The sequence below is a fragment of the Cheilinus undulatus genome, linkage group 11 (assembly GCF_018320785.1).
Source record: "Cheilinus undulatus linkage group 11, ASM1832078v1, whole genome shotgun sequence".
Lineage (NCBI taxonomy): Eukaryota > Metazoa > Chordata > Actinopteri > Labriformes > Labridae > Cheilinus > Cheilinus undulatus.
The window spans coordinates 42,663,523-42,684,475 of record NC_054875.1 but is presented as its reverse complement, the minus strand read 5'-3'; the positions used below and the strand labels follow the sequence as shown (position 1 = coordinate 42,684,475).

Sequence of the window (20,953 nt, the reverse complement as noted above, 5' to 3'; positions counted from 1 at the left end):
CAGTTGAGAATCACTGGTCTAGATGAAACATTTCATGTGAAAATAAAGGTCCCAGAGTCTAAAGGAAGATCAGAGAGGCACGGAATCCAAGGTGCTTGAAGTCCAGTGTCTTCAGTTTGCACAGTCAGTAATGCTGCTGTTGGTCCACCGTGACTCAGAACTTTCAGACATTCTGATTTCCTTTTCCAGCAGGACTTGGAACCAGCCCATAGTACCAGAAACTGGTTTTGTGACCATGGTATTATTGTGTTTGATTGGCCAGCCAACTGGTCTGACCTGAACTCCATAGAGAATCTTTGAAGAATCGTGGTCAAGAGGAAGATGAGAGACATCAGACTGAGCAATCCAGATGAGCTGAAGGCTGCCATCAGAGCAACCTTCATTACACCTCAGCAGTGCCACTGACTGATCGCCTCCATGCATCCAACCAATTACTGAGCGCATAAATGAGCATAGTTTTCCAGAAGACCAACATTTCTGTAGTATAAAATCTTTTTTAAATCAGTGTTTGGAGATTTTTGTAGCATTTTGAGATAGTAAATTTTGGACTTTTTTTTAGCTGTAATCATCAAAATGAAAACATAAAAGTCTTCAAATATTTCCCTTTGAATGAAATGAATCTAGAATATATAGAAGTTTCACTCCTTGAATTAAATCACAAGCACAATTAAACATTGTCCTGATAGTCTTAGTTTTTAAATGCACTAGTATATAAAAATGTATTTTTTTGGACTTTTGTGGGCAAATTTAGTATATTTGAATGCACAAATGATGTTTTTTCAACTATAACAAACTCATTAAGTCAAGTATTTGCTCATCCAAAAGTTTAAAAAGCAACACAGGCATTTTTTCAAGGCAAAGAGGCAAATTTCAGTCCATCATTTACTGTCTTTTAGCTCTATTTTGGTCTTTCTTGATTTTTAAACTAGATATCCTCTTTTGTAGCTTATACCTCCCTTGCATTCATGAATTAGCTGGTCATTTTGTACATCTACAATTTGATGTTGCCCAAGAGGAACATGATACTCTAGGGAGCTTGCAGAGAGTATTTGCCTTCTTGACAAAACACACCCAATGAGAGGAGGAAGGCGGTGATAAATATTGAATTTGCATGCTGTAAAACCAAAACAATGAGCTGAAAGATGCAAAACTTTCCCCAGAACTGATAGGAGGTGGAGTCAACTGAAACATCTTTAACCACAGTCACTGTGAGTCATGTAACTTCTTGTTAACTCTTAAAAAAACTTGATGTCTACATGAAGGAAAAGTTAAACAGAAAAGGGTTAACAGCAGAGCTGATCATTACGATTTCTCAGTCACCGTCCTCTTAAAAACCTCTAATTCTTCACCCACGTGCATGAACAGCTGCAGACTGTTTGCCCTGTTTGACCTCAGTCCTTCAGACTGGATGTAACTCCAGACTGCGGTCAGAAGCTGTAGGTTTGGAGGGTAACACTTTCTAAAGAAGAGGGATTAGTCACGACACAGGATCTTTTTTATGGAAGCTCTGAATGGGACTTTGATCCAGAGACGTAACCGCAGCGATCGCAGAGCCGAGGCATCACTCCAGTTTCCACTGAAGACAGAGACACTGCGGTGCTACTGACGTCTTATTTACAGTCATGGGAACCTTAATAACACATGTGACATTCTTACTAGAAATTCTGATAATTTTATAAGCATACAGCCCACTCCTTTTTCCTGCTGGTCTGAAAAAAGGCATGAAAGGAAGCTGGACTACAAAAGGAGTCCTGGCTCACTCATTGTTAGAGGTACACTCATAAGAACAGAGTGACGTCTGAAATACACCACGGCTGCAGTCATTAGACAGAAAGACTGATGATCATGATGATGAACATTTCCTATTAATGAAATTATGATCTACTGCAGGATTAAGGGTTATACTTTGTCTTAGACCCATCTAATTTCAGGCATAAAAATAAGCCTATGTGAAAACAAAAAAGAGAACATTTACCAAAAATAAGAGGTAAAGCTTCAGTGTTTTTCACAGAAATGTACATTGTTGTTTGCCATTTTTTTCAAATATTCAGATTCTTTTTTGATAGCACATGCTTTATACAACACAATATCCATAATTTTCATTTTCAAGTGTATAAAAAGCGCAAAATCTACCAGAGAAAAGCAGATATGGTCATATTTTTGACCCAAAACCACCACAAGCAAAGACAGAAGGAGTATGCAGCTGTGGCTGATCAAGTATAGAGAGAGGGACAAACAAAGCTGTGACACAAAGAAATGAGACACTATTTTTTGGTTGTTCAACATCAGTTACACTTTTAGAACTCAGAAACACATTAATACCTCCTCACAAATGTACAGGAAGTTGTAGGATTTTGCTTGATTGATGTTGAAGTTGCAGTTAATCCTGCATTAGGTGTCTGTCTCTCTGCTCAGCGGTCAGAGCAGGGGTTACAAAAACTAAATTAAACAATTTTGGTGTCTTTTCTGAGGCTGTGTTGTTAAAAAGCATCAATATTGTGTCATTTTCAATAGCATTGTACTGCAGTATCTGTGGATATTGATTGGGTTCAAAACAGTGTTATTGCTGCTACACTAGAAAAATTGATAGAGTAGGTTGTTCTCAATCACCTAATCATTTCATCCTCTGCATGGTAGATAAGGAAATAGGAAGGGGGTCCCTGTTGGTGTCTTAAAAAAATGATAATATTATCTATCATAGTGTGCAGGATGGACCTTACTGTATGCATGGAGTATAAACAAATGTTGATGCCAGAGTTTGTCATGGCTGTCTTTTCTTCTTTGAGCAGTTTTGCAAACCCGCCCTGCAGATATCACCACTTACGTGAAAAGCAGATCAGCAGGAGAGATTGAGGGGGAGCAATTGTGCTTCTGCAAGGTGCAAAACAATCATGCCTAGTGTTTAAAATCCTTATATTAGCAGCAGATAAACTCAGTGAATGTTCAGTTCAATGGCTAAAAAAGGAGCCTCCTCTCTCAAGTAGGTGTCTCTAATTGGTTCAGACAAAGGATGAAAGGTAGGGATGATGCTAAGCTTCAACACTCGTAATAGGTCTCGTGTTGTTCTCACCTTTGACTTTGAGGTAGTGTCCTCCAAAACGGTAGGCCTCGAAATTGAGGGATAGCGGCGTGTTGGACTGATCCAGGAACAAGTCGACCCGGGACAGCTCAATGCCATTCCTCTCAAACACCGGACCCAGAACCTCCCTGTAAGCATTCACAGACATTTTTTTAGTTAAAACACACTTCAAACTCCTACAGAACATTAGGAGGCTGCTCCTCCCTCCCTTTCTTACCTCAGGGTTTTCTTTTTCATTGCAGGTACTATTTCCGTGTTTATGTCCACGCTGAGATCAAACTTGAGGCTGAAGCACTCCTTGCTGGGGTCCTGCAGGGGGAACAGATGCTCTGTTAGTTTACACAGATGGAGCGGCTTGTGCTGTATGTGAGCTCTCTGAGGATCCACAGGGGGGCTCTTTCTCCCTGCTCTGCCAGATAAAGAGCAGTCTTGGAGATACCACTGTGTTGCACATATGTTCAGGAGAATAATGGCTGCTGTTGTCGTATTATGTAACTTGTTTCCTGTACCTTTGTGAACCATGCTCCGACTCTTTCAAGGAATCAGAAATGAAACTGATGTGTCACGGGGGACTTTTTATGTTGCACAATAAAGCCCCCATGTCTGTCTGATTACTTACGTCAGTGTGTCGTCTTCGTGGCTTCTTCTTCGCCAACTTCATCCCCCCTGTTTTACGCTCCCTGGAGAACATTTATCCACACATTACCACTTTTATACATCAAACAAGCTCTACACAAGAGAAAAAGCCTGCTTTGTGTGACTCTTAGGGCTTTAAATCTATCATCGGACACGTGTCATGCCTGTATCTTATCCTGAAGAACACAAGAGCTCTGCACTGAGGCAGGACTACATGAACACCAGTGATAAAATCACAGAAGGATTTGCTTACCCGCGGTCGTTGCTCCCCTCATCCTCCTCCTCAAGGTCAGAGGGGGGGCTGGTGCGTGGGGGACAGGAGCGTGTGGACACGTTTCGAGCCAGGATGGAGGCTAAAGGTCAAAAAAACACAGCAGTCAGTCCTTCTGTCAGGTGAGAACTAAGGGGAAACTTTCATCAAGATTTAAAAGGTCAAAGCTGCCTGAATTCACAGTTAGATTTCTCCACTACCAATGCAAGGCAAATAAGTTTCACATCACAATTTCAGCTGGTTTCTGAGATTTCTGCATCCACCATATTACAACATATCGGTCTTGGAATGTTCACATAAACTTATTACAATTCAGTGGGATTTCTCCATCTAGATTCACCATCCTCCAATGATTAAAAATAAAGAGACTTACTACATCTTTGTTTTCTTTAATATCTGATAGTTCTCCGTACATTTACAATCACCACAGCAAAAATGAGCTGCCAATACCTCCTTCAACACACTTGCAATTGTCCTAATTTGCTAAAGTATACACAAATACAAACTCCAGTTCCAAAAAAGTTGGCACATTGCATAAAATGTAAATAAAAACAAGAAACCATGAATTGCTAATCCTTTTATAATCAATTGAATACAGCACAAATACAAGATATTAGTCTTTTGGACTAGTCAAGTTTGTTGGTTTTTGGAAAATCTAGACTCAGTCTGAATTTGATGCCTGCAACACCTTCCAAAAAAGTTGGGACATGAGCATGCTTACCATTATTTTACAACATTTTTCTGCGTAAGCATCTGTGGACCAAAGACAGGAAGTACTGGAAGTGGAATTTGTTCCGTTTCTTTCTTGTTTTACATCTTGTTTCTCAACAGTGTGGGGATTCCTTTGTGCTTCATAATGCACAATACATTTTCATTGACAGACATGTCTGCACTACATGAAAGCCTCTGCAGTACCCGCACTCTTTACTGTGAAGCCATGCTGTTGTAACTCATGCAGATTGTGGCTTGGCATCATGTTGCTGAAATAAGCAGGGATAGAAAAAGACATGATCTGGGTGGAAGCATATGTCACTCCAAAACTTGTACAGACCTCTCAGTATTAATGGTTCCTTTGCAGATGTGCAAGGGACCCAAGACATGGGCACTAATACATCTCAATAGAGGCCTGCCAAATAAATGGCTGGGCTCGCGAAAAGGCCAGTAAATAGGGAACCCTCTTAACAGCATTTTATCAAATCAGAAATCATAACAAAAGGTTTGGAGCAGACTAAGAAATAAACATTGCAGGTTAGTATCCATTAATATCACAAAACAAAAGGCTCAAGAAGAGGTGGTTTGGATTATGGATATTTATCATTTTAAGCTGTTACTAATTATTGTATGTTGCTGGTTGTATTTTCTGTGATTGTCTGTTTCTTTTTAAAAAAGCACTGTTTTATCTGATGTGATATTTTAATTTCATTTTACTGACCATACAATGACAATAAAGGTGTTCTATTCTATTCTGTTCAATGGATCCGGGGCATTCAGTGTTTGTCTTCAACCTTGCCCCTTAATGAGCCTTTCAGGATTTCTCCTTTTACTAAATCTTATACCATCAATTTCATTGATTAACCCAATGACTTCTGGAATGTCCCAGGTATTTTTTGGGTTATTCAATACCTACCCCAGTCTTTTCTTCCCCTGTCCCATCTTTTTTGGAACACATTGCAGGAACCAAATTCATGTGTTTACATAAAAACAACTTAACAACAAATGATATCAGTATGATCAAGAACTTAATATGGTTGAAAAAATCCCTGTATTTTGCTTTTTTCCATATTTCACGTCCCAAATTTTGGAAAAGGGTTTGTAGAAGTTAATAGGAGTCAGGTGAAGTTGTAGCCAGGAGACCAAAGCATCAGGCAGCTCAGGATTGTTTTCTAGTTAACAAAATCAAAAGTACTTTCATAAAAACTGGTCCCAACAAGGTTGTGGATTATCCAGCATAACTAGACATTTTAAGGCCCTGAGTAACCCTAAAGGGATCCAGTTTGATTTTGGTGAAGGCAGGAGTCTTTGGATTATCACCAGATTCATTCCAGGCCTCTAAAACACAGTGCACATTTTAGAAAAGCAATTTAAGTGGTGTTTTTATTTTCCCTCCATGGGGCCAAATTACTCCCTTGAAATTAGACCAAATATCATTGCATTTTAGAAAGGTCAGAATTAGAATGGCATTGTCCTTGTCATGTATAGTTTGTGTCCTACCTTACTATATCCAGAAGTGACAAAAAACAAGCTGCAAAATGTCCACACACATTTTCTAAGTCGACTTAAAGAGGCAACATCTCGCTTGATCTGAAAATTGTGAATTTACTTCTGGCTTCTACAGCCAGAGTTGGCTAAAATGTGTTTAATTAGAACCATGTGTCAGCAACCACTGATACAGATTTGTTCAGTATTTAAGCAAGGATGACATTGGTTTACGTCGTTTCCGTATTTAGACACTCACAGCACCACGACCCTGATGTTTACTCAGTGAAATCCTGTGCTGAGCTAATGGCTATGACACCACAGGAAGACCAGATAAAGACATACCTTGAGGTTGTAAGTCAAATCGGGGGTGCCGGTCAAAGTGCATGTTGTCTGTGTTCTCTGAATGGCAGCGTGAGTCACATGACTCACACAGGTGGAGGGGGCTTTTGCTGTTCAGGTCCTGGCAGTCTGGGTGGTGGCAAACCTAAAGGAAGAGGGACAGAGAGAAATAACAGTCAGAGAAAGTCATTCTGGAATACATTAGGTTAGAGATGTTTCTGTTTGTTCACTTCCTCATGACTAACTCTGATACATAGACTTTGATTTTGGCAAAAAACAAGAATCCCACCAATATTACACTCATTATATGTACTTTTTTACAGCTTTTGGCTTTACGGATGGTTATGATATTATGAGTATGATCATTATGTGACCCTGTTTGGTACACTTAAGACCAAGAAGTGGATTTGCTAGAAATAAAGGTGAACTTTTCCAGCAGCTTGGCTCTCAGCCTTTCTAAACATCCTGCATCCACTTAATATTTTCTTTATTTATTTATTTTTTTTTGGGGATTTGTTGGTCTTTATTTGATAGGACAGCTTCAGATAGACAGGAAGTTTGTAAAAAGAGAGCAGCGGATGATAAGCAGCAAAGAGTGTCATGATCTGGAGTCTAATCTGAGGTCAGTCTGGTGAGCACTGTAGCCTCTCTAGTGCCCCAATGTATGACATTAACCCAATTCACAGTGCTGTTTAAAACCTCCTTATCTCAAGGTGTAGTGATAGCAAAAGCTTCATGGCTACGTCGTGGAAATGCACTGTGGAAATACCTTTAATGTTACATGAATCTCATGTTTTTCACCTGTTTTAACTGTCCTAAATGTATATTTACAAGTCCTAAGTAGTTTGGAAACACCAACATTCAGCATTAAAGTTCCTGTGAGGAACCTATGCTCTGGTATCATGCTTTGGTATGTATAATTTTTGTTTTTTATTTATAACAAAGAATGTCAGACTGCTTTCTTTAAACAGTCGAGTGAACCGCTCATTGAAAATCTCTGCAGTGAAGTGTATCTAAAATGCTTCTTCTACAGCATTTTTTGATCATTTTGTTTGACATCCACCCTGCAGATACATTTATGCCTCATTTCAACTCATATTTCAACAACAAAGTAAGTGAACATGTAGGCCTGTTGAACCTTAGCAGGTGTTGTGAAATAATTCATTAAAAAGTTGTACGAGCAATGAGATTTTTCTGTCAGCACTATTGCGTCATATGCTAGCTGTTTTGATCCTGTTGTAGCTATTTAGCCTCGAGTTTTTCACTTCAAAATTTATATACCTATCAAACTGTCAAGAAAAACTTACTTCATATCAGACTAATGAATGGAAAATAACTATATCAACACAAACGTATTTTGGAAAAATAACTCAGTTTTACAATTTGGCAAAACTAAACTGACACGTTCTTTATAATCTTTAAAACTCACTTGAAAATTCACATATCAACTGATTTGAAGAAAACAGCTAATTAGAGGGTAGTTGGTTAGAAGCCTGTTAGCACACTGTCATACGGTCTCTCTGAAATCTAATGCAAATGTCAAATGCGTTTCTAAGGCCAGTCAGATATCACAGAGATTCCTATGAAAATTATTGGACTTCCAGATGACTTGCTTCTACAAAGAAAACCCAAGTGGAAACGAAGGCCTGAAGACATTAGAAAAAAATCTTTTGAAGTAGCTAGTATTCTCTCTGCTGGTTTCGTTTGCTTTTATGGCTTACGAGGAGGCATCAGTGTTTATTCTGATTTTATTTAAACCAGCAAAAATTCTTCAAAGGAGCCAGTAATTTGGAATTTCCCCTTGTGGGACTAATAAAGGAATATCCTATCTTATCTTATCTTAGTAATTAGAGGGGGTGGGAGAAAAAAAATCAATAGAGCATAGTTTTGTGATATTTTGTCTGGTGATATATCACATCTTCTCGTCCACCAAGTATCGATTTTTTCAAATTAATTGCTAATATGAACTTAACTCTATGATAAAGGAAAAATAAAATCAATTGTTTGGACAGTTGTTTTTCCAGTGAGGTCCCTCTGCTGACTTCACTGGACAAAGGGTGCAACAGCGTCATCTATTGGACAGAAAAGCAAGTGACACCAATTATCCAGTATCATAGACTTCAGCTCATTTTAGCAATTAATTTGAAAAAAATCGATACTTGCTGGAAAATAGGATACGATTTATCGCCAAGTAAAATATCACAAAGCTGTGCTGTATTGATTTTTTCCCTCACCCCTACTGTAAACCAACTTAACACTGCAACAGTAAACTAACTTCAAACTGTAACGATGCAAAGTTCATTTACAGAGGCTGGCTAACGTTAGCAGCGCTAGCACCACCAGCCTTCGATCTTTTTTGCAGGTTAACATCCACACTCCTGAACTGAACATCGTCATTCAATGCTCATATGTGAAAATATATAACCGGACACAGCCTCTGGAAAACTTTATACCCTTTTTCATCAAAATAACACAACACTGGGCTGTTCCCAAGAGATGTTATCGTTGCTAGCAGTTAGCGATTGTTTGCATATGGAATTAAAGAGCATTGTGGCAGCAAGGCAGCAGAAAAACTAAAACCTGTGGGCATGAAATGACAAGAAAAATGTCAATAATTAGTTTTACTGACTTCTAATTCTGGTCCCAACCAGAAAGGAACCCAACCTCAGTCAATTCAGCTGGCTAATTGTGCACATTCCTACTTATTATTTGTCAAACCTTTGCTAAAAGCTGCTGTTTTGGACAAGACAAGGATATTAATGAGGCTAACAAGTTAGAGTCTTGAATCGGCGCATTAGCTGCCATACTCTTCAACACCTACAACAACATTTTAGGAAGTATCCGCTGTATTTCCAGTAGTGATAATGGTACCAGTGATGTTACATTTGCTTATTAAAGAAATATTACATCCATTTAAAATAATGAGCTTCAGGCACAAGGAGAAACCAGTTACATCACATTATTTGCTCGCTCTGTTGGTATATGCCATTGTTGCAGTACCAGAATGGAGAGGATTTGTCTGCTAATAACAAATATGAATACTGGAGATGTGCTCCTATTAAGTTTTGTGGAAGAAGAGGGCTGCAGACAGCTGAAAATGTTTGTCAATTTGGAGGACAGGCTACCAACAAGACAGACAAATTTAAAAATGTGCAAAAGACAAATGAGGAAAGTTCAGTAGATTTGCAATGTGTCTAAAAAGTGCTGGTTACTACAGACTTGCAGAAAGCTCTCACCACACAGTCACACATTACCGTCTCTTGTTATTTCATTCAGACATGCAGAACTGATGAGCAGCACACCACAGAGAACACAGTGGATCACTGCAAAGGCTGTGCCTGACTATGTTGGCTTTGCAAGTCTTGTTCTTAAAAGTCATGGTGGGTATTTGAACACTGATATTGCTGAAAATGCCCATTCTCAATCATACATCTCTATGTGAAGTTCTTGCATTAAATGCAGACATGTTTTAAAGTGCAGAGCCAAATAAAAGGCAGAAAAAAGTCCCAAACATTTAAAATAAACAGCTCCCTGCCTCCCTATTGTTTCTGCCATCATTAAATGACCACAAAGTCTGCCACAGGCATTCCTGAGGTTCACAGACTCCCACTTCTCCACCATCTGTCCCCCTCAGTGGGAGGACGACTAATTGACTTAAAGTTAGTTTTTCACCTCGTGTGCTGACCTGAGACCAGCTTCGCCCTTACATAATCTAAATTCCTACTGGAGGAAATGAGGCAATGAAACAGACTACAGGTCAGGAACTGGGAGGCTTCCAGACCGCAGAGCTCTGAGAAGCTCTGCAGACAAGGCAGCAGAAGGCTGCAGGATTACAGCCCAGACAGATCCCAGCGACCCCCACCATCACCCACTCACCCTACTGCTCTCTCCTTCACCTCACCTCACCACGGGACCCAGTGGCACCAAGGTGCTCCTCTACTACGCCTCACTCCGCCCTGTGTCGGCTCAGGAAGCGAGGATGTATGTGGAGATACAATGGAGGTCCTGCTAATGAACTTCCTGTCATTGTTTCCATGTGCTCAGGAGGAGCAGGGTGTCTGCATGTGAGTAAATATGTGAGCACAGTGGGGGGTCTGAGCACAAGAATGCAGCCTTCATGTAAACACAACAACAACAGACATACAAGAATTAGACTCTAGAGTAGGGATGCTTGATTAAGGCAAAATCAAAACCTTGATCAGAGTTTCAACTGTGTAACAAATCCTGCAGGTTATTTTTCCTTGTTCCATGCCTAACCAATAGACTTGAGCCTGAATTGACTTCTCTGAGTCCCCTGGTTACTCAAAGCAACCCTCACCCCAAAGATCACACATTTCAGATGATACTGACACTCATCCTCACCACATTCACACACTGATTGCAAAGGCTGCTATGGAAAGCAGCCATCAGTATTAACTAATCCCATGCATACGCATGCATGCACATTCATATGCAACTGATGCAGTGGGTGCAGTTTGGCATCCAGTATCTTGCACAAGGACACATCAACATTTGACTGCAGCAGCTGGGGATCAAACCCCGACCTTGCAGTTGATAGATGACCAACTCCTCCACTAATCTACTGCCACCTCAAAATGCACCACCAATGCGAAAAAGGCAATGAGAAACAAGGTTTTTGCATGTAACAATTTGAAAATAGGAAAACAAAAATCTTTGTAAGCTGTTATCATGAGGTTATCTTTGGAGTTCATAACTGTGCATGAGTCTGTGGATGTCTGGGAGGTGGGTCAAGGAGTGTAAATTGTGGCTACAACAGAAGGGTTGTAACCTGACATGTCATGATAGACTTTCACATATCCACTGCACAGGATATCTCTCACATCTACCTGGGCAAGAGCCCACTGAAGCTTTGACTGAAGGCTGTGAGGACTCAGTTGGGTTAAAATCTGGATCTAGTAGTGTAGTCCAAGGCAGCCTTAAAGCACCATCAATCTGAGAGGGGTTAAAGCACAAGCTATTTCTAAGTGATGTTCCTAGGCAGCTTTTTACCTATCTGACTAAACATTGCTCAGAAAACAGGCCAATTTATCACATGGTCATTTTGTCAATGGGTATACGATGTGAGGGTTGTATGCAGAGTAGAGTGTGACTAAAATTAGCATGTAGCTCTGCCAGCCTTCATTCCTCTGTGCAGGTTAATATCAAGCTTAATGTGGCTTTTTCTTTCACTTTGGATGAGTAGGTATACATGAGCCTACAGCAGCCTAAAACACTGCTATATTGCTGTTATAACAACATGCTAACTGCTAACTCCTTACGTTTATGTTCCGCAAAGAGTCCAGAGAAAACTCTGACAGAAAGCTGGCATTCACTGGAGGGGCAGCAGGCTTTTTTATAGTTTTAAAAGAGCATTTGACCTGAGTTTCAAGCCTGCAAATAAGTCTAAATGATTCAAAAAGCTTGTGCTGGCTAATTTGAAAACTGCATTTTAACTGGCTAACCATGCATATTCTCTTTGGAATACTTTTCATTGGTTGAAATTTGTAAAGCTCATTGGCAGACACAGAGTGGACCAATAGCATTGATTTCTGAAAAAAATTAAACTCATGAGAAGTGAAGATACAAGGTTTCTATCTGAGAAAAGTATACAGAGTATTGAGAGCAGAACGCAGGACTGCACACTATCAACAAGAAACACCACCAGCGGATAAATACACAGACCCATATGACTGAGTTTGTTTGACCTTTTTATCGACTAGGGGTTGACTTCCTGTCATCTTCTTTAGCTCTTTTACTTTTCAAACAAACCAGAGGACATGCCATGGCTCCCTCTGCTCCTCACTTAAATTAAAGTGAGAGCTGTTTTGGTGGGAGGGGCAGAGCACACACAGTGCTGTAAAGGAATAAAGGGTGGGCTCCATTTACATCACATGGAGAAATTAGTACAACATTGCATGCAGCACAGAATTTTCTTAATCCCAATATTCTCGATATCATGATCCTTGGAAGGTAAATTGTAATTTAAATCAAAACTGGACTAACTTCTCAGGGCAATTATACGGCAAGGAAAACTCTTAAAAGTGTTTGATTTTAGTTGCTGTCTAATTGCAAATCATGCCTACACAGTTCCATATTTCCTGGCTAAAACCAGACTTTATGTGCAATAAAGTTGCTCAAATTTCGGTACAAATGTCTCTCTGGTACCCTACCGTCACATCCTGCAGACTGGAGCAAGAGTCTCCCCCATTCCTCCGACTCGGCTCTGTTTCCATGCCAGCAGGCACCCAGGACCCCAATAAACATCCGACTTGCCCCCTCGTTGGGTCGCTAACTCACTCTACAATGTGAGCCACAGTTAGGGTCTGTCTTTTAATCCACTCTTCTCAATGTCTAGCCAGGTATAATCACAGATTTTAAAGAGTAGGTCGCCGGGCTGGAAGCGGACAGGACGAGAAAGGGGGGGAGGGATAGGGTTAAGGAAGGGTGAGGAGTCCCAGTAAAGATATAAACCCAAGACAGGAAGAGAAAAAAAGGTCCATCCAGAAGCTTTTCAGAAGTACAAAGCCCCCCCTAATCTTGCAGCCTAATTGGTGCCTGTGCTCTGTCAAAGCCATCTGACGGTCCTGTGGAGATTAAACAGCCCCGCTCTGAGCTCAGAAAGCCAGGGTCTTCTCCTCTTTTTCCCCTCTGAGCCTTTCTTCTCTGTCCTCTGCCACCACCAGCACCGGCTCCTCCCTTCCGCTCATACACCCAGGATCAGTATGCCCGGGCTGAGCCCCCCGACCGGAGCACAGAGGGAGGTTTAAAATAGTACGGGACTGAGAGACAGGAGTCAGCCAGGGGAAGAGGACAGCCTTGTTAACTGTGATGGACGTGACAGGCTCTTCCTCCAGTAAACATGACTGAATCCAAGGATATGAGAAAGAAAACTCACAGGAATGAACTCGCCACTGTGATTAAAGTTCAGACCACTGAGTGTGTGCAAACTTCAAAATACCATTGCTGATTCCAAACTGAATTTTGAAGCTAACTGTGGAGTGGTGTGTAAAAAGGCTCACAAGTGGTTGCACTGTTTAAGAGATAAGACAATAGTTCATCTTTTTAAAAAATCCCTGTAAGTTTTTAACTGATATTGAAGACTGCCTGTCAGAGAACAGTTTTTTTTAATCAAACTGTGCTCCTGTTCAGTCCTGCGCTCTCTGTGTGGTGACTATGACTGCGGAGGATAGGAACACTGTGAAACAAAGATATTTCTCAATCATTGCAGCTGATGACGTTTGAGAAGTTGCAGGTTCGAAGGAGTGAAGAGTCTCACCTCCGACTGAGTCACAGACCTCAACCTATGATCTGACAACCACACGGCTCTGACAGACAGCTTCAGAGAAGCAAACAAGTCACAGAAATCTGTTACAACATCACCCACTTCTGCTTCTCTGAAGTCGACGCCAATGCATGCGCTCATATTTCTCATGTAGCCAAGTCAAATGTCCCATCACACAGAGGTGCCATGTTCTCCAGGAGGTGTGCAGACGGACACTGGGGCCGGAGACACCCAAGAAAATCAGAAGCCATATTTAGACAATAGCTCAGATAGGTAGGCCTTCCTCACAATCTAATAGGGCGTTCACATTCCTCCTGCAAGTAAAGCTCCTGGAAAATATCTGACTCTTTAGCCAAGACAAACAAGTGCATCATGGGAAAAAGAAAAGAAGAGCATCAAAAAGAAAAACCTAGAAAAAGCTTTTAATCTTACGTTCTTGACAAATACCTGGAGAAAAACAGCTAGAATAACTGCCTTTAAGCTCAGGATATGTGCAACAGGGATTTTTGTGATGCTCAACATTCCAATCAATGAGAGGGATGATTGATACTCAGGTAAGAGGATGACTTGACTCTCTCCATCCCAGATCTGGATCAGTTTTTCCAGCACAATACAGACAAGTGGAGAGGAGCGAGAGACCGTGCTGAACAGCTGACAGGAGGCCATGCATGCCTCGGACTGTGAGTGTATGTGTGCGAGACAACATGTGTCATGTGAGCGGGTGTCGCGTGTGTTCCCCCTGCATGCCTGCTCTCAGATCTCTCCGGATTAGTGGGGAGGTTCAGGGGGTGTAGCATGAGTGACCATAGATGAAACGCACAAACACACACCCTCACCAACAGCTGAGAACACACTCCGTCAGACTCGCAGCGGCCCTTGACTCCAGCTTAGCACATCCAACGCCACGTGGCACCTGCTTATGCACCCTCGTTTCCACACATCCTGAAAACATGTGAACACTCGCACATGGGCTGGGCGACACGGAGAGATTTTAAGACACACTGGTACACTTTTAAAGCAATACCATTTAGATTAGTACAGTTTATATTGATGTTAATGTGAAAATAAAAACAGATGCCAGGCACTAATGCTCATTAAAAAGATTATTTACAGTAAGAACCACTGACAGTAATCTGCTTATTGACCACAAGATTATCTTTCTGATGTTAAGCCTAATGGGGAATTTTCATTTTATTCATTCTATCTAACTAAGAAGAATTTACATGATTATTAAAGAGCAAATAATACTGACACCTCTAAGATGCCGTAGTGCAGGGGTCTCAATGAGGGGCCAGATTCTGAATTAAGGTCTAGCTTCAGAGCCTAACAGGGTCAACAATTAGCCAGAAAGTGTCACCTCATTTTTAACAATAATGAATAATGGGGGAAAAAATCCATAGTGCTATGAAGTTAAATGAATTTGAGATTTAAAAAGTCAAAATGATGAGTTTAAAAGCTCAAAATATGAGATAAGAAGTAATACTTTTAAGTTCAAATGGAAAAAACATGAAACTTCAAGTCAAAATAATGTTTTATAGAGGCAAATATGTGAGAGAGACATTTAAAATCATGAGTTTATAAGATTAAAAATTAAAAATCATGTGTCTAAAATGTCAAAACATGAGATTACAGTCTAATAGTTAATATAAAAGGTCAAAACATGAGCTTAATTCAAAATCATGAGTTTAAAAGTTCTGAAATATTTGATAAAATTCAAAAATAGGAGTTTAAAAGGTTGAAATATGAGCTAAAATAGAGATAACATTTGAAGTCATGATATTTATTGGTCAAGATATGAAATTAAAATCAAAATAATTAATCTGAAAGGTCAAAACATGGGCTTAAATTCAAAATCATGAGATTAAAATGTCTAAACTTTTGATAAAATTCTACAATAGGAGTTTAAAAGGTCAAAACATGGGCTTAAATTCAAAATCATGAGATTAAAATGTCTAAACTTTTGATAAAATTCTACAATAGGAGTTTAAAAGGTTGAAATATGAGCTTAAAGTCAAAATCATGAGTGTGCAAGGTCTAAATATGAGCAAACATTTTAAATTATATTTATAGGTCATAATTTGAAATAAAATCACAAATCATGAGTCTAAAATATCAAAACATGACATTAAAGTCAAAATTATTAATTAAAATCACGCATTACACAGGTCAAAATATGAGATAAAAGTTGAACAAATGAGTTTAAAAGGTCAAAACTTGAGATAAAATCCAAACTCAAGAGTTTGAAAGGTCAAAATATGAGATAAAATTAAAAATCATGAGTCTTTAAGGTACAAAAATGAGATTAAAGTCAAAATCATTAATCTAAAATGTCAAAATATAAGCTTAAATTCAAAATCATGAGTTTTAAATGTCTAAATATTTGATCAAATTCAAAATTACGAATCTAAAAGGTCAAAATATAAGATAAAACATGAAATTCATGCATTGAACAGGACATAGTATGAGATAAAATTTGAAATCTTGAGTTTCAAAGGTCCAAATATGAGATAAAACTTAAAATCATGAGTCTAAAAGGTCAAAACATAAGATTAAAGTCCTAATAGTTAACTTAAAAAGGCCAAAATATGAGCTTAAATTCAAAATAATGAGTCTAAAAGATCAAAATATGAGCTAAAATTAAATTCAAAATAAAACACCACGTACAGACCTTCAATTACATATCCCATCACTATGTCAACTCTTTGTCAAAACAGGAAGCAAACCGCTTGACGTGCAAAGTAAAGCCTGCAGTTGATCCCATTAAACTAGGGGTGTAACGATATTTATATTTGCCCTGAGCTGTCACAGCTTGGGGTCACAGTTTTGATATGTCAGAATGGAAAAACAGCATCACACATGGTAGCATTTGCACGCCAGACTAGATGCCAGTGACTCTCGTAACTGTTTACTAAATGAAGCTTAGCATTAGTTCATTCAGGACACTGAAGTCATTCGCCCAGCTGCAATCAGCTGATGGCCAGCTGATTTCAATTATTGTCTCCAAGCTCATTCTCCAACACGGTGCTCCGTTTAAATATGACGTCCTCCTCACTGATCACTGCTTCACCAATGTGGATTACACCACTGCTGCTGGCTGAGCTTCACCTCCACCACCTCGGCCTACTCCTTTCTAGTCTGAAGCTTCTGTTGCCCCTTCATACTCAGTTTTATGCTTCCACAGAGTAGACTGCTGCAAAAGTAATTTTCAGTGTATTCAAATGCAGTGTCATAAGCTGCTTAACTAACCCGGAGAGCATCTTTTGAGCAGAGCCTTAAAACTACTAGAACTAGAAAAGCACTATGCAACATCAGGTCCATTTTCCATCTCCAGTACTAGGAACACCATGTGTTGTTTCTTTACAAAATAGAGATATTGCCATTAAGACAAAAAATATGAAGGTGTGGTTTTTGGTCCATGTCACCCAGCTGTTACTCCTAGACTCCCGTGCACACGTGGACTTACAAACACAGGCATGCCCGCTCTGAGGCTGTGTCATCGATGAGCCAGGCCCGTCTCACAGCTGTAATAAAGCTGCTCTTGTTTGAAAGAAGATGACTGGAGTCTTCTGAGGTGAATCAGGATTATTACCTTAACGTTTAATCCTCCAAACACTGGCACGCTACATCTGAAGACGCTCCAACACTCTACAACACTTACCGGGGCCCCCGACACGCGTTAAGAGCTTGATCTGCTTTGGTTCAAACAGACGGCTTTGCAGGGCACAGCTGATGCTAAAGACATTAAAGCTTGGAACGGTTATAATGACGTTAGAGTTGAATGTCTTACACATGATTTATAATCAACGATGGCGTTTGTGGCTTTAGAGTAACAGGCTTTCAGTTAAATTTGGCAGAGGCGTCCTCACCACCATCTCGATTCTGGCTCCTGAGGACACTTTTAAATCTGTTTCGACGGGCTGCCACATCCGTGCAGGCTGGAAAATCGGCGGGTAATCAGTCTTTGTCGGAGTGTGGAATTATATGACGCATTGAGGGAAAGGCTGATGATAAATTCAAAATCCAGATTAAAGATCTGACTCCATGTGATACCCGGCCCATCCGTCATAAAAACAGAGACACTGAACTCAGTAATGCTCTTTGCTCTGACAAGAATATACTGATAACATTCATGAGTTTGAAAAGTCAAACTTTACTGGCACGGACCTCCTGCCTGTTTATTACCCGCTCCCTCAGCACTCCCCCAGGTTACAGCTTGTCCTGCCAGAGCGCACCTACTACTTATGCAACAGCATGCATCACTGTGTGAGCACATGTGGAGTGTTTGTATCAGGTCAGGGCACGAGTGAAAGGAGGGTATGTGAGCTGTAGGCTACACTTTCTTACACCGCCAACCATCATCCTGTGTCATCAGAGGAACAACGGGATTTCCCAAGCTCACATACGTACTTACAAATATTCCAATCTACTAAATTCAAGTGTTTTCTCCAAATCTGGACTTATTTTCCGTTATCTTGAGATGGTAATGCTGATTTTCCCAAGATGATGGGTTAACAGTTTCATAATGAGCATCTTCCTCAAGGTCTCAAGACATTAACAAGTTGCAATTTTCTTTGCATCAGGGAAAAAAATGAGTAGAGGAAAGATGCTCTGCATACGCATGCACTAATAGAGAGGTGCCAGAGTGAGGCGACTAAGGAGCGGCTAAGTAGTTTGGAGGTTCAGTACCTTGCTCAAGAATACTTTAGTGCCAGGACTTGAACCACAGGTCCTTTAGTTACTAACCCAAGTCCTTACAGACTGACCTACTGCCACCTCCAAGTGTGGACGCATGGCCTACAGGGCTTTTAGTAAGCCTGATATGGTGTATTTTCATATGTGGCACCAGTGCCGGTTTTCCATTATGATATGTACTTGGATAGCACCTCTTCAATGTGGGTGGGTTGTCATAGCAAAGTTGCGCTAAACTGCAGGGACATCCAACACAACAATGAAGGGCATGGAGGCAATGGTTCACCTGGCTACTGGTCCACAAAGTACTTTTGCAAAGTACAGGAGAGTTTGGGAAGTAACCCGCAATTTCATAGGATGACTGCGCCGCGCACCGAAGGTGAGCCACCTCAACCACTGGAAGTAAATCTGAAGCGCTGCGCCACAGCATGCAGCCCTGATCAGAGGGCAGAGATCACGGGAGGAATAGCATGTCAACAGCGGACTATTTTACCTTTTGGGGTTAATTTATCATCCTTTCTGGTATAAGTCCATGATATTATAGGTTCCGCCATTGGGTGAGTACATTAGGAAGTTATAAGGTTAATGTTTGCTTACAGAATCTGTGGTTTTATGTAAAATTATTTGGCTTAATATCCTCAAAAGTTAACTTTCCCTCGTCAATGGCGCTGTTGTAGCTCTGTGACCCACTGACCTCTCGGTGACCCTTTGATCTCGCTGCAGGATGAGACATAATGTTGATGTAGTGATGATTTGCAATCAGGTGTCTGTGCATTGTGTTTTATTTTGAAAGAACCGGATATTCTACGCTTGTGACTTCCTTTTTTGGAGCTTTCTGATCGACGGGTATTGACGCGGCAGCGGCCGGCGTTGAAAATAGACCTGCAACGTATTTCAAACGAAGCGAAGCGAAATGGTGCTCCAGTCACACACCACTGCCGGTCTGGAGCGACGGCTGTGGAAATGCTCTAATAGACTAGAGAGGAAGCCATTTGCTCTGCAGTACAATTCGCCGGTGGATCACGACGCGGTCGCTGTATGTGGAAATTAGAGGTAACAGTTAAAAACAAGAGGGTATTCATTCTCAAGCTGGGCATTCTACTAGTGACGCTCCTTCTGAAGGCACACATTGACAGCAGTTTTCAAACTTTTGTTTGGTCAAGGCATACCTGAAGACATGAAGCCAAAATCTCAAGGCCCACTGTATTCATACCCATGCAAAATAGCTGCTTTAACAACTGTTACGGTATCTTTGGTTTATGTTCAGCCTTAGTAAAAATGGTAAGAAATCCGGGGTGCAGTGGTTAGGTTGCGCCCCATGAATGCAGGTGACCTGGGTTCCCAAGTCCCAAGTCGTTGGCATTTTGCTCCGCTCTCTCATCCTTGCTTCTGACTCTATCCACAGTCCTCCTCTCTAAAATAAAGAGCCCAGAAATTATGCATATCCTGAGATTTCCATGGCACACAAAGACTCGCCTCAAGGTACATAACCATATCTAAACCACTGCTCTAAGACCACTCAGGGGTTGGCAGTGTCTTCACGTCACATTTGAGTAACTTCTCAGCTCGCTTCAAACCTTGGCAGAGGTTATACCACCTAAAGCAGCAGGTGCCAGGGACAATCCCTTATGAAAAATTAAAAAAAAAAAAAATGGCATTGAGTCGAATTAAGACAAGTCAAGCAACAACATAGAAGAAATGCATCTGTAGAGTAAGATGCATTTTGATCCAAATATCTGACTGCATCTATATAACATATATTACATATATAAGGAATTTACAACAAATACATCAAATGCATGACCTTGCAAAATAGCCTTTTAGTCTGCAAATTAGATTGAATTATGTCTACAATATGGCCTGCTGCAATTTATAAACTGCAGAATGTGCAATATTTCTGTAACTTGAAATGTGTGGAAACACCAGTTAAATGCAGAAATTTTGTGCACATTATGCAAACACTGAAGAATCATTTTTTTAGAATGGTTCACAAAAATCCTCCTCTTCATTTTTAATGCATGTTTTTTTTTTTTTTTTTTATCAAAACAAGAACACAGTGGTCTTTGTAAAAGCTGCTGCTGCTGGAAAAGCTCAACCTCCTCCACCCCAGCCTCCTCTTTTATTGCTTAAAGCTTGTTGCACCCTCATCTTCAGATTCATGCATCTATGGATTAATTGCTTTTGAAATAATTTCATTATTTTCAATATACAATGCCATAAATGTGTCTATCCGTACGGGGGTTTTTAGCCATATGCTCCATGGAAAGTCAAGGCATGCTGCTGACTAAATGGGAGCATCTTTAGAGCAGAGCCTTCTCTCTACATCCATGTTACTAAATGTAGGTTCAACAGAATATATTATTTCTTGTATTTGTTGAAAAAAAACATAAGATAAGGAACCCAATACTAATAGCAAATTAAACTGCAATATTCAGGAAAAAAAACAGTTTGATCATTT

General features: G+C 40.3%; 1 protein-coding gene across 4 annotated transcripts in view; it reads right to left on the bottom strand.

The window, feature by feature from the left end:
- plekhg5b (pleckstrin homology domain containing, family G (with RhoGef domain) member 5b) overlaps window positions 1-20,953 on the bottom strand; it is a 142,748-nt gene that overhangs the window by 37,303 nt on the left and 84,492 nt on the right. For 3 of the 4 annotated variants that reach the window (XM_041799446.1, XM_041799448.1, XM_041799449.1), the window contains 5 exons: window positions 6,528-6,669; window positions 3,969-4,068; window positions 3,699-3,759; window positions 3,297-3,388; window positions 3,071-3,207 (listed from right to left, as the gene is read on the bottom strand). In XM_041799446.1, coding sequence (XP_041655380.1) covers window positions 3,071-3,207; window positions 3,297-3,388; window positions 3,699-3,759; window positions 3,969-4,068; window positions 6,528-6,669 — 532 coding nt within the window. Of the gene's footprint in view, window positions 1-3,070; window positions 3,208-3,296; window positions 3,389-3,698; window positions 3,760-3,968; window positions 4,069-6,527; window positions 6,670-12,694; window positions 13,112-20,953 lie in introns of those variants that run through there. The other variant, XM_041799447.1, reaches the window with a different exon arrangement.